This window comes from Diplotaxodon limnothrissa, linkage group LG2 (assembly GCF_057381915.1).
Source record: "Diplotaxodon limnothrissa isolate DT_005_m linkage group LG2, D_limnothrissa_male_GT1.1, whole genome shotgun sequence".
Classification (NCBI taxonomy): Eukaryota; Metazoa; Chordata; class Actinopteri; order Cichliformes; family Cichlidae; genus Diplotaxodon; species Diplotaxodon limnothrissa.
The window spans coordinates 40,240,119-40,253,741 of record NC_140597.1 but is presented as its reverse complement, the minus strand read 5'-3'; the positions used below and the strand labels follow the sequence as shown (position 1 = coordinate 40,253,741).

The window sequence follows — 13,623 nt, the reverse complement described above, 5'->3', positions numbered from 1 at the left end:
GAGACTATGTGAACAGGAAGTCTTTCCACAGCATTAATGTGCAGGTACATAGTTCCCTGTAGCATTTCAAACTAACAAATTATTTCATTATAGTAATGGATGCTAATTTGTGTTCTCTGCACTGTGAAGATCATATGTGATGCTGCCAACATTATCACAAATGTGGAAGCCAAGTGGCCAGGCTCTGTGAGTGGTGGTGGTGGTGGAGGACCCCCACCTGTTTTTCGGGCCTCCGCTTTTTTTCTGTTGGCTATAACGGGTCACATTCGAACATACAGAGTAAGCAAATATGTACTTGTAATGTGCTCAGATAATTTCAATAAGTGCTTACAGAGGGGAAATTAATGTAGCCTCTAACTGCAATCGATTTACATCGGACAAACAGACCAAGCACTATGGCTCATAATACAATTACACCTTACCTGTTTGGACTATATTTTTATATTTCATTTTTACTTGCTGCCAGGAACGTTTGGGGCCTGTTGGGTTGCACCTGCGCTCAAATCACATCACAAAATCAAATGTATAAAATAAAAAATAAAATAAAATAAAATAACGTGTTAAATGGGTGGAAATCCCTAGATCAATGTTTAAATTGACACTCACGCATTGACTCTGTCGGCTTTGTTTTGCCATGCATGCTCCCTTTCTTTTGCAGCTGAAGCTGTGTTACTTTTTTCTGCGGAATTTGCATGTTATCGGCATATGCTGCCATCAGAATTTCGGCCTCAAGCGCTGTAAGATACATTGACCGCGCCTTCTTTCCCTCTGTCTCCATGGTGACTCGCTTAATCTGTGCTCCACTAATCAGGGCTTTATGTATCCTCGTGCGCGCGCTTAACTTGGGGTTAAAGCAACTCCGCGTTGACTGAACTAATTGTTATCAGCCTTTCTGAAACCGAATATTCGGGGTTACTCAACCCTGAGTATCATTTTTCACTCTGAGTTTTCTAAACCGGCTTCCTGAAATAGGGCCCTGGTCCTAAATATTCCACACGGCTTGCCCCGGCAAACCGTGACACACCTAAAACACTGTGCAGCAAAGTTATTAATTTAAACTCCTGTTTAATAGTCCAATACCATATATAACTACTTAAAATTGTGCCAAAATGTAAAGAAAAAGAAGAGAAAACACATGCCAACACTTGCTCAAATTTCATTGTCAATATTTACTGAAGCGTTTAAGTGCAAAATAGAACAAGATATCTGTAGAATTTATCTCTAATGCTTTAAACAAAAGGCTGTTGTAAGGGTTTGGGGACCTAAGCAGCAAAGTATATTTATTTTGCTGATATGTTGTTGTATATAGCATTCGTATTCTATTTTTATCTTATTGTATATTTTTATTCTATTTTATTCTACTGTATATAGTATATTATTTTATTCTATTCTGTACAGCTGTGTACTGTATTTATTCTTATTGTATTCTAATTTTTGCGTCATAACTTTTGCACTGTCCACTTCCTGCTGTGACAAAACAAATTTCCCACGTGTGGGACTAATAAAGGTTATCTTATCTTATCTTATAACTCATTTAATGTAAATCTGTTTCTGGGAAGTAATCATAAAACTTTCTCTCAACTAAACAATAACAGAGTGAGCTCAACTATCTGGTTTTACAGAGCTCCTCAGTAGTAAAGGCATAAATAACCAGTGGATGGGAGTTAGAGTCACGAGCCAAGGTCCTGGTAAAAATGTAATGGTAAGGAATGCATTCAGATTTTAAAGGACATTTTAAGAAAGTCAACATCTTTTGTAAATCTAGCCTCCTTACCTTTTAGACTTGTGCGCATCACTATCAGGATTGGGACATAACCCCAGGTCTTTACGTTCCTCACCTGCTGACGGGTCAGTGCTACCTCTTAGGAGACGACCTGAAGGTGGGGGAAGAAGAAAGGAGCTGGCGGAGGGTCGTTTGTGATAGAGAACACTTAACAAGACGTCAAAAGGACCACGACTGGTTTGCCTACTGCCAGCAGGGTCATGGAGCATCTTTTGCAAAGGATAACATATCCCTTCTATTTGGAGCACCAGGAGCTTATCAGTGGAAAGGTACATTAGAGCTTAGCAGTCGAGTGGTTTGGCAAAATATATTCACTTATTCATGTTTTTTTTTATGTTTCATGTTGTTTTCACCCAAATGATCCTGCTCAAAGGAATAGTAAGAATGGAGGTTTTGGACAATCTGGACATCTACAGTGTGGATGCTCGCGAGACTGGAAATATTGACGATTTTAACCCAAAACTCATTCCTCTTAAGTCAAACAGCTACCTGGGTCAGTTTCTTCTCTCTTGAATACTGGTTAATGGTCAAGCAAATGTTAAAATTAAGATATAAATTTTAGTGGTGTCAATGGATAAAACTCTTACAAAGTGAAACATTACAGTGAAACAGCATCATCCTGTACTATCCAGGATTCTCCATTGACTCTGGAATGGCCCTCATCAGGAAGGGCGAGCTGACAATCGTATCAGGAGCACCCAGAGGAGGTTACAGCGGACAGGTGGCATTTCTGAAGGCAGACCCTATGGCACAGAGAAATCTGTCTGTGGAGCTGGTCCTCTCTGGACCAGGCCTGGCCTCCTCCTTTGGCTATGATTTGGCAGTGGTGGATCTCAACAGTGATGGGTAGGTTGAAGATTATGTCCATTAAACCACAGCCAGTGAAACAGGAAATATAACAGGTATGCACAGACACAAGCTTAACACCAAGACATCAGACATGGCAACAAGGAGGGAACACAAAGCTGTAGGACCAGGGCAGGCACAGAGATGCAGAACAGAAGGAACTCAAAATACTAAACCTGAGAACTAGAAATACTAGAACAGAAACCAAAATATTAATAGTGACAACCCTGAATAACAAATAATCAAGAAACACAAATAAAAAGGCTACAAAACACTGGGTCACCGACCCAGGACCATGACAATATTTTTATTGGTTGGTTCGTCCAACCCATCTATCTTCAAATTTCATGATGATAATCACCCATGTCCATGGTTCCCCTCATTGATTTATCACTAGAGTTCATTTCAGATTTAAAAATAAAGGGTTCCTGGGTGAGGTGTTCTGGGCATGTCCTACCGAGAGGAGGCCCCAGGGCAGACCCAGGACACGCTGGAGACATTATATCTCTCGGCTGGCCTGGGAACGCCTTGGTGTTCCCCCGGACAAGCTGGAGAAGGTGGCTGGGGAGAGGGAGGTCTGGGCTTCTCTGCTTGGGCTGCTGCCCCCGTGACCCGGCCCCAGATAAATGAAAGAAGATGGATGGCTGGATGGAAATAAAGGGTTCAGTCGGAGTATCTAATAGCAAAGATGCATTTCATGAAAAAGATTATAGATTTCTCTTTCTCTAAATTCAGAGAGCTGTCATGCTAACATCGTGAATTTTACACTCAAACACACATTATTCATCACAGATTAGGAGGTACACAGTCAATATAACTTTCTGTTTCTATTGCTATTCAGTAGTATTCATAGTAATTGGTTTTATATTGTGTTCTTTTGCTGCATGCAGGTGGGATGACCTCGCTGTGGGAGCACCGCAGTTCTTTGTCAAAGATGGCGAGGTTGGAGGAGCAGTCTATATCTATATCAATAACAAAGGAAGAAACTGGGAGAATATTGTTCCAGTCAAACTTCTCGGACATAAAGACTCCATGTTTGGCCTCGCAGTAGAAAATATTGGAGACATCAATCAAGATCATTATGGAGGTTGTAACATTTTAACTATGTTTACAGAATATGAAAAAGTCACTAAATAACAATAGATAATATTACATACCCCAACCGCATTCACTACTGGGTAAACCACATCGAGTTATGTCATAAAATACACAAATGTAATAAACCACACTCATCCTCAGCACACAGCAGGAGTGTTTTATTGCTTATGAATTGGACTTTAAATTTGTAACAAATAGGACGTCTCATATCTTCTCAAAGTAACTATCAGGGTTTCAATTTAAGCCCTAAAAACAACAGGAATTAAAAGACACAAAAGACAAGTGATACATGGAGTATACTGTCATTTCTGAAGATTTGTTATGTTAATTTCCAGTTTGGACTCTTCTAACTTGCCTTTGCATGATTAACAAATACTACACAGTATCTTAGCCTTCCTAGATGCTATTTACCAACAAATTACTTAGGGATAGGCCCTCTCTTTGACATCATACAGACCCAAGAGTAGAAAAAAAAAAGAAGCATGAAACAGAGTGGCTAAAGCAGTCTGACACTTCAGTCTTGGCTCACAGAGATGACTTTAGCCATGTTAAAAAAGAGGATGTTAAAAAAAAAAAAAGAGGATCTACTATTGTAGGTGCTCTTTAAATGCATTTTTGGATAAACCCCCAACTTTGTTGTCTCTGTGTTGTCACCATGATTTGTATTAGTGTTTGCCTGTGTTGACAGATATTGCAGTGGGAGCACCGTATGAGGGCTCTGGACTTGTATACCTTTACTATGGCTCTCCAGATGGTGTCAACAGAGAGCCTGGACAGGTGAATTTGCTGAGCTTCCTCAACATCAGCGATTAAATTCAATAATATATGAATATTTACAATACAAAAAAACTTAATATCTTATCTTTATATCTTTTCTTGTTTAGATAATTTCATCACAATCAAAGAAAGTGAAACTGTTTGGATATTCTCTGACTGGTAACCTGGACGTGGATGATAATCAGTATCCTGACTTGGCTGTTGGATCTCTCTCTGATTCCATTTTTGTTTACAGGTGTATATATAGAGAGAGAGTTACTGCATAAGCACAAGATAAAAAGTAACCAATGATAAATGCATCCCAGCACTTAATTTTCTTTTTTTTATTTATACTTGAAGCTCAGTTTAATTTTATGTTAAAACAATTTCTCTATTCTGGATAGAAGCTAACCCCGAGCTCAGTTTTATTTTAATAGACACATTTTATCATTCTGATCATTTTATTCTAATCATATTGATTTACTTTTTTAAAACAAATATGCTGTATAAATACTTTTAAACATGCACAATAATTTATTAATGGTTCACTTTCTGACAGAACAACTTCAATTCCACAAACCACTACATGTAGTTTCAGTGTTTTAAATTCCTCTCTGGTTTTGATTCTATAAATATGAAGGTACAGAAAGTCTCATTAGTGATTTTCTTTCTCATATATGTTGCAGAGCAAGGCCAGTGGTCACCGTCGGCACCGCTCTTAAGATTGCACCAAATGAAATAGACATCGCAAAGAAACGATGTGATGAGCAAATATGGTAAGATGTTCAAAAACACTAATTATAACATGCTCTATCTGCAACGCTGTTGGGTTTTAATCGAACATGTCTGCACAAACTTCAAGTTTTTTTGCAGTCGAAGCATGTTTTACCTACACAGCACATCCTGAGTCGTTCAACCCTAAACTGAGTAAGTTTTCTTCGTTTAGTATTCCTTAAATCCATGGTTTGGAGGAATAGTAAAGGCTTATTATACGACCTTGATATGTGTACAATTTTGAGGACTAGAAAAATACATATATGTTCCCAGGCTATAAAAGGTACATATTTGTAGCATTTATTGTAGATTTTATGGTAAAATCTCAGGAGTTTGATCAAATACAAAACAATATCTTTGATGGTTTATTGTTCATTGACAATTTAAGTTAACTGAAAAAAGTAATGCATTCTGATACATTTGTTCTCTTTTTGACATGTTTATTGGTGCTAATGTGATGCAAAGGATAACAATGGTGCCAAGAAAGTTCTGGGATAAAACCTTCCTGTACCTGCTCTAGTTTGCATTTAGCATTTAAAGAATAATAGCTGGTCAATTTAAGTTGTACTGTGTAATTGTGTAACATTAGGTACATGTTGCTGTACATATATATGGGTGTGCTATAATCAGTTATTTACAGTAGTACTAATACTATGTTAACTGGAGTCAGTTGTTTCTAATCTGTTGAATGTACTTATCTATATTACAGTGCTCAACTTTACTTCTGATGCTGATTATGAGATGAAAAAATCAAGAGTCAGGGTCAACTTTATGGATTCATCTCAAGGAAAGCTGGAGCTGTCTGGTCAAGGGAGACAGGCCTGTCACAAAACTACGCTCCGGCTTTTGGTACTGTTTCATTTCGTTAGAAGACATACAGTCTCATAATGCTGCTTGATTTTCAACACTTTCACTTCACTTAGTCATATTGGACTTTGCAGAAAGTTACTTTAAAATGAAAATGTTTAAAATGTAGTACAATTTACAGAGACTAATAACATTTGTCATTAGGTGTTATACAAAACCTTGTGGGTAAAAAAACAAAATCACATTAAATCACAGCAAAGCTTTTTCGTTCCAGAGAAATATCAAGGACAAGCTGCAGAATATTCCTATCTCTGTCACTGTGTCTCTGAGCTCCAGTCAGACAACCAGTGCTAGTGCGGATCAGCTCAGTTTTACTCCTGTCCTCAACCGCTACCAGCAGAAGACCACTTCCTCAGAGGTAGAAATGAGTTTATATGCAGTTCTAGTCAAATTTATTCAAATTTTGCTGGGTGTATGAAGACTTAGAGAGTAAAGTTTTTTGAATGAACTCACGTTTTTGCACATTACACCTGCATGTGCATTTAGTTAAAATATAATCAAAATCAAAGTTGCAGGATGTTTATGTAGCAACATCAGTATCATTAAGAATCAATCTAATACTAATGTGTTTTATTTACTAGTTGTACAGTGTGTAAACTGTACAGTTAACTGGCTTCAGCTGCAATGTCTTTGCAACTGTGGTCAGAAATATACACATATACTCAAGTTAAATTAAAAATGGTTGGTTTCCTGAAGACTGGTGGGTTAGCTTAAGACAAAAAAATACTGTATTTATTTCAAAGACCCTCAGGGGGACCTGAGCATAGATGTATCAGACAGAAAATAATGAACACAACACAAAAAACAAAACTTAAATGAGCCTGTAGCATACTTAGTGTCAGTTTCACAAGAATAAAACTGTAACAATATCAACCCATAGATAAGGTAAATCTGGTGTATAAAGGGGCCTATATGACATCCCCAATGTTCATGCAAAGGTGGGTCGATTCAGTTGAAGAGATATATTTCCTCTCATCTTCCAAGTATCAACCGGTGATTTGTGTCACATTTATTTTAATCCCACTGACCATTTTCAGTGTTTGAACAAGTTGAATAACCGACTTAAATTCAGAAGGTATCAGAAGTGAAATACAGAATATTACAATTAAAACTAGAATGCTCTTGACTGTATCTTTCTGTTTACTGCAGTTATTGAAATTGTGTGAATTAAAGCCCTTAACTCTGTTGTTGTGACGGATATGAACAGAATCCTGGAACCTAGCTGAAGCTTTATTAGAGAAGAGTTTCTTCTCTTTTTTTAACAGATCGTTCTAATAAATAGAGGCTGTGGCAGTGACAAAATTTGTCAAAGTAACCTGGACTTACAGTACAAGTTCTGTTCCAAAAAAACTCAAGCCGGTCAAGATGTTTTCAAATCACTGGCCAGGTAAACCAAAAATATCAAAGCTCAAAAATAAAGTCTTTTTTTTGGAAACCAAAACATGCGACCCCTCAGCCAAAGCTGCATTAACTTTTACTGTCACTCCTTTAGTGAGGATGGTGTTGCGGTCATCACTCCATCAGATGAAGACATAGCTTTGGAGATCACTGTGACTAACAAAAACGGGGACGATGCACACCAGAGTCGTTTGGCCATTACACTCCCAGACATAGTGCGCTACTCATCCTACTCGACCACTGCAGTGAGTACAGAAAAGCTGGTTTTCCCCTCGTTAGATCGTATGTTTTACTCCATGAATCCATATCCTGTTCCTTATGCTTCACTTTTAGATTCCAACTTTGATTTTCTACTTCCTACTTGTTGTGTTACTCTAAAATGTGATGGACAAAATATATTGTAATATTTTAATGATACTTTTGGTAATTTTGGTACTCCAAAATTTGATGTCATCTCCCAGGACTTTTTTATAATCACTGTATATTTATAGACAATGAGATTGCCTGCTTGTTTCCTCAGGAAAAACAAGTGAGTTGTACAGACAACAGGATGCCAATTGCCTGTGACCTGGGAAATCCACTCCAAAGAGATGCTGAAGTGAGTAGCGTTGCTCAGTTTCTTCCACATCTGCATCACTATTTGCATGTTTGATGGTTACTTTGTTCCTTTCAGGTAACGTTTTATGTCATACTCACAACTTCTGGCCTCACGTTGAGCACAAAATTGATTAACATCACTTTACAGCTGGAGACGTAAGTAGGCTGATCTGAAGGGATTATGTTACTAATCAGTGATCAGTGGAATGTAAATGACATTCAGTAAGCAAAACGAATAATTTACAAATAATCTTGGTTCTTCCTGCGATGTAGGACGAGTGAGCAGACCATAAAGCCAATACAGGCCTTTGCCAAAGTTGTTTTTGAGCTGCAGTTGCAAGTGAACGGGTGAGTTCTCCTTTAAATTAAAATTAACATTGCTTGTTCCATTTGTCATCTTAAAAATGACTGATTTGGCTTGAAGGATTTAAAAATGACTAATGTAATATCATAACGTGTTTCCTCATCAGGATCGCTAGACCTTCTCAGGTGTCAATTGGTGATATTGTAAAGGGCGAAAGTGCGATAAAATCTGTGGATCAAATAGGAAACTCAGTTCAGTATGAATTTAGGGTAAGGTGATATTTGGTACTAAACTTTAAATGAATCCTGCTGGTTATTTTTTTCTCATGGGTCCAAGAAAACATGCACTGTTTCTCTAATAGATAACGAATTTGGGCAGACCTCTGAAGCATTTTGCAAATGCATCACTGAGCATCTACTGGCCAAAGGAGAACTCTGTAGGAAAGTGGCTTCTCTACTTGACTCACATCACCAATGATGGTGTGCATTCTGTCCCCTGCTCACCTGTAGATGAAGTCAGTCCACTTAAACATGTAAAGGTAAGGAAATCCTGTCATTGTTGAAATGTAAGCAATGCTTTAATGGCAAATTAACATCTAACCGGATCATGTCTGATACCAAGGGCTGGCATGACACAGCAAGAAAAAGACGTGAGGCTGAACATAAAGCCCTCTCAACTGATGGATTCACATTTCTTCCAACAAAAAGAAAATATAAAACACTGGTAGGAGAATAATATTTTAATTAAAATTAAACATTAATTATAATAAATTAAAATGTTGCAGCAGTTTCCTTTTACTGCTGAACTGATACTTTATGCAAACTGAGACTGATGAACATGCACACCTGAGGCCTGCTGTCTTCCCTTTAGACCTGCTCAGATGGATTGAATTGTGTGGAGATACGCTGCCCTCTGCTGGGCCTGGACAGTACTGCACGGATTGTTCTGCATTCTCGCCTTTGGAATGCCACTTTGGCAGAGGTGCTCCATTTCTGAAAAGTGCTATTGTAGTGTGTATAGCCACAGCAGGTAGCTGTTCTCAGGGAACAAGCCACATCATTCTATATCCCCCCCTCTAATCGGAATACTATCAAAATTAGACACTAGCTGGTGTACATAGTAGCTCATATAGAAACCTCTATTTCCAGAGGTGACACAGTGTTGTAGTGTTTAGTGTAGTACTGGACTCATGGTAGAAAATTCTAGGCTCAGATTTCATGGTCTTTGGCGTTTCTGTGTGAAGTTTCCTCTGGGTTCTTTGTCTTCAGCTTACGTCTTAGTTTAATTGGTGATTCTAAATCTACCTGAGGTATAAAAGCAAAGTAGATACATTTTGCATGAATATATATGAAAAGGTAAAATGCTGATTGTAGTGTAAAAGCGCTTTGAGTGGTCATTAATGCTATAATGCCAGTTCATCCTGTAAATTACCATTAAACACTAAAAATCACCAACAAAGTGAGCAAGGACAGACAGGAATAAAGCCTACTTAAGAAATTTTTTTGAAAGCCTTTTACTATGAGGGAAGTGAATGCAACGCCTCTGATTATTTTACACAGTTGTGGTCCTGTGAATAGGGATGGGTACCGGTATCCGGTGCCATTGGTTCTGACATAAACGGTAGTAACCAGACCGAAAAGCAGCGCACATTTCGGTGCCTTTTTCCCTGAGATGTCACACACCTTGGATTCTAGTCAATCGTTTTACGTTTGCGAGTGTAGTAGGCGGGACCAGGTACGTACGTCCTTTTAGAGCAGAGCTACAGATTAAAAATGCCCAAGGCGAAGCGGTCAAAAGTCTGGCTGTACTTCACAGCAAAAGATGCAAACTCAGCAGCCTGCAACAAGTGCTTTAAGCGGATACTGTGCAAAGGAGGTAACACCTCGAATCTGATGAAACAACTGGCGACGTATAGCTTTTTTTTTTTTTTTTTTTTTGGACCTGGAGTTAGCAACATCCCCCAAAAACACGAAGAGGAGAGTCCTGGCCCCTAGCCCTGCCAGTGTAGCAGAAATGATGAGGATGATGATGGCAGCAGCCGTTCTTCTCTGCGTGAGGAGCTTAATGTTGTTCATGTGTAATTTACGTTGAGTAGGCTAACCACGTTATTACATTAATGCATGTAAGGTGAACTAGCAAACATCATCATAGCTACATGCAGCTGTCGTCTTGTTTGATGGCAGATACTCCCTTCACCCTGGCCAAAAAGGCTAAAATGACCAAAGAAAAAAATGTGTTTTTTTCCATTGTTTAAGCACTGCTTCCAGCCAAGAGTGATGCCATAAATCCCCTATAGCTGCAGAAAAGGCTAACATTGTTATCTTTTTACAAAAAACCAGCTGAACATGAGAGGTTTTTGGACAAAGTGTGTGTTCTCCATTCTTTAAGCACCGGTTCGAGCACCGTTTAAGCACCGGCACCGTTTCAAAAGTACCGGTTTGGCACCGGTATCGGATAAAACCTAAACGATACCCATCCCTACCTGTGAGTAGGCTAATACTTAGGAACAAATTAAAACCATTAGAAACCTTCATGGCAATTAAACAATAATTTAGTGTAGATTCTTATTTCTACAAAACACTCACATGGACTTGTTTCTCACTCTGTTACCCATTTCCAGCCTTACTTAGCAGCATGTCACCAGTATCTTATTCAGTTTTTCTCTTCCATTTAGGATTACAGCTCTTTAAACTATCTTCTCATTGTTGTTGATGCAACTCTGACTCTAACCAACGCTCCAGAGAACATTGGACTTAAACCAGAAAAACTCAGGACAAAGGTAAAAAAAAAAATTAAAAAAAATAGGTTTGTTTGTTTGTTAAGACCAATTTTGTTAAATTACTCACATGAGCAGTTGCTCTTTAATAGAGCTACCTTTGAGTTCAGTGTACTATAACAATTACATTAAAATAATGTTTGTAACAGTCTAAGATGGACAGAAAGTCACAGCCTTCTAGGATTTGTGCATCTGAAGACATACTGTACTGTTGTTTTGGGTCTTATTATTATTATTATTATTATTATTATCTAAATGTCCACAGGCAAAACTGACAGTGTTCCTTGAGAGAAAGACTGAATTCCTGGTCAAAGTTGCGTGGTGGATAATCCTCCTGACAGTCATGTCTTTGCTGCTGCTGTTGGCCTTTTTAGGCTTCCTACTGTGGAAGGTAACAAGAAATACAGAATACCTGTAAAATGTTGTTTTAAAAGTTCACTGAGCTGATAGCTATACAGTTCATAGCATCAGTAGTGTCAAATCAGTCTCTCGGTAATCTTCCAACAAAGCAGTAAAAGCAGTTTTGTTTTGTTTTTTCCAGCAGTTGTAAGCATTACTCTTAGCATTCTTCCTAAATTGTGAATACTTTAAATAGAAAAAGCAAATTTCTGCAGTCTGAAAGCACTTAAATGTGGCATAGATGAGGATTTTTGAATGTACAATGAACAGTTGAAACAGTTAATATTTTTCATGAATTCTTTACTTTTTACAAACTTGTCTGTGAACTGTCATACTGACCCTTGTCCTTATTTCTTTTTGTAAGCGTGGGTGCATCCACTGCATTGATCATAAGAAGAAGTTCTCAGATAATGGAACTCCAAACATAGAGACAGCGCCCCTTAAAGGCTAAAGGGCAAACCTTAAGGACACCTTGAAGGTTTAAGAACAACACTGAGGCTTCCATGGCAAGCTGTTGTTTTATATTTTCTACTATCAGCACAGAATTATCTGATCATTTTATGATGTGTTAGGATTTATTTTTTTATTGTTTTGGTTTTTGTTTGTTTTGTCACCCAATTTATTTGCATGTTTACACTTTTCCAGCATTTTCCCCTTTTCATTTCTGTCTCCCTCTTTTTCCTTTGTTGTTTATTTCCCGACTTAACACTTTCTGTTGTATGTGTGCAAGTGCACTTACCAACATGGTGTGGAAAGTTGATTATGTCTCACCTCAAATGCTCAGCATCTTGGCTACATAACAAAAAAAGGAGAGACTACCAAACATTTTTTTATTTCTAGCCAGTAGAAGGAAGATACAATGTTTTGAATGCCCAGCTAATTAATTAAGAGTGGTCATTTTTCATGCATTTCAAGTAAATGCAAATTTACATATTTTGTGGCAGTGTTAATTTTTCATTCTGTTAAATTGTCATAATCAGCATGGAAGAGTTTTATATTACTGTAGTCATACGCACAGTAATTTGCAGATGTTCACTACATGCATAACAATCACAGTCAAACCTTATAAACATACTCCTTTTTTTAATCACACACAAAACAGTGAAAGGCAGAAAATCTGATCATCTTAAATAACTGAAAAAAATGGATAAAGAGGACAAGCCTGTTTGGATATTCAGCTCCCATAAATGACACACCTGTGCGCTCTCAATTGTAGCTCCTGCACTTCAGTGTTTTGCTTCTGTTTCATTTTGTCCTCTTTTAAATTAAATGGCAATTTCAGGCTCTAAATTAAACTTCACAGCATAAACTGTAAACCATCTCACTAGCTGCTAATCTTTGTTCATACTTAATCCAGTTTGTTTTCTTGTGTTTCACTGAGGTAAGTTTTACCCTCTCACACAGAAAGAAAAGATGCTACCTAATCTTTCAAAGAGGAGTGGTGAAGGTCACATGCAAAGGAAAAAAAGCTTTCTTCTCTTCCGTGCCCTCCAGATGCAGTTTAGGAAGTGAGATATCCTTTACTATGGTAAACTGATACTGATTTCCAGATCGCAGCAGGAGGATAGAGGAGACAATGAGGCACAAATCAGAGAAATAGGAAAGGTCTCTACCATGTATTTATAGGAGCTGAGACAGAAGTAAACATTTGCTTTAGTATTATTAAATGATGTAGTTCTCTTTCCATTTGTCAGTCTGTCCTGTTCTACTTCTTGTTTGCCTTCCAGTTTACTGTCCTATATCTGTTCTTGTCTTCATGTTTACCTCAGTGACTTTGTTTCTTGTTTTGGATTTGTTTTTTCGTAGTCCACTTTGGATCACTTGCTTGTTCTCTGCAGTCTTCTTATGTCTTCTTTGTTCTTTTTGTTGAGCTGGTGACTTGTGCATATGATCTAAGCCTGAACATGGAAATATTCTGTAACTAAAGCATGTGTTGTTTAGTTTTTGTATTTTGGCTGTTATTAAATATAATTACCTTAAAAAAATTAAAGAATCAACATCTTTTTCTTCAGTTTTTTAATGAAG

General features: G+C 37.8%; 1 protein-coding gene across 1 annotated transcript; it reads left to right on the top strand.

Moving 5' to 3' along the window:
• The first annotated feature begins 1,657 nt into the window (after positions 1–1,657).
• On the top strand, positions 1,658–12,049 carry LOC146639161 (integrin alpha-6-like). The gene is made up of 23 exons (XM_085373686.1): positions 1,658–1,702; positions 1,782–2,052; positions 2,157–2,276; positions 2,416–2,629; positions 3,520–3,716; positions 4,416–4,504; positions 4,612–4,739; positions 5,170–5,259; positions 5,346–5,410; positions 5,967–6,106; positions 6,339–6,482; positions 7,390–7,511; positions 7,617–7,767; positions 8,043–8,120; positions 8,196–8,275; positions 8,393–8,467; positions 8,590–8,692; positions 8,785–8,961; positions 9,045–9,146; positions 9,294–9,404; positions 11,098–11,202; positions 11,465–11,590; positions 11,963–12,049. Exons 1-23 carry the CDS (start codon positions 1,658–1,660, stop codon positions 12,047–12,049), a joined length of 2,820 nt encoding a protein of 939 aa, XP_085229812.1.
• Positions 12,050–13,623: the final 1,574 nt, after the last annotated feature.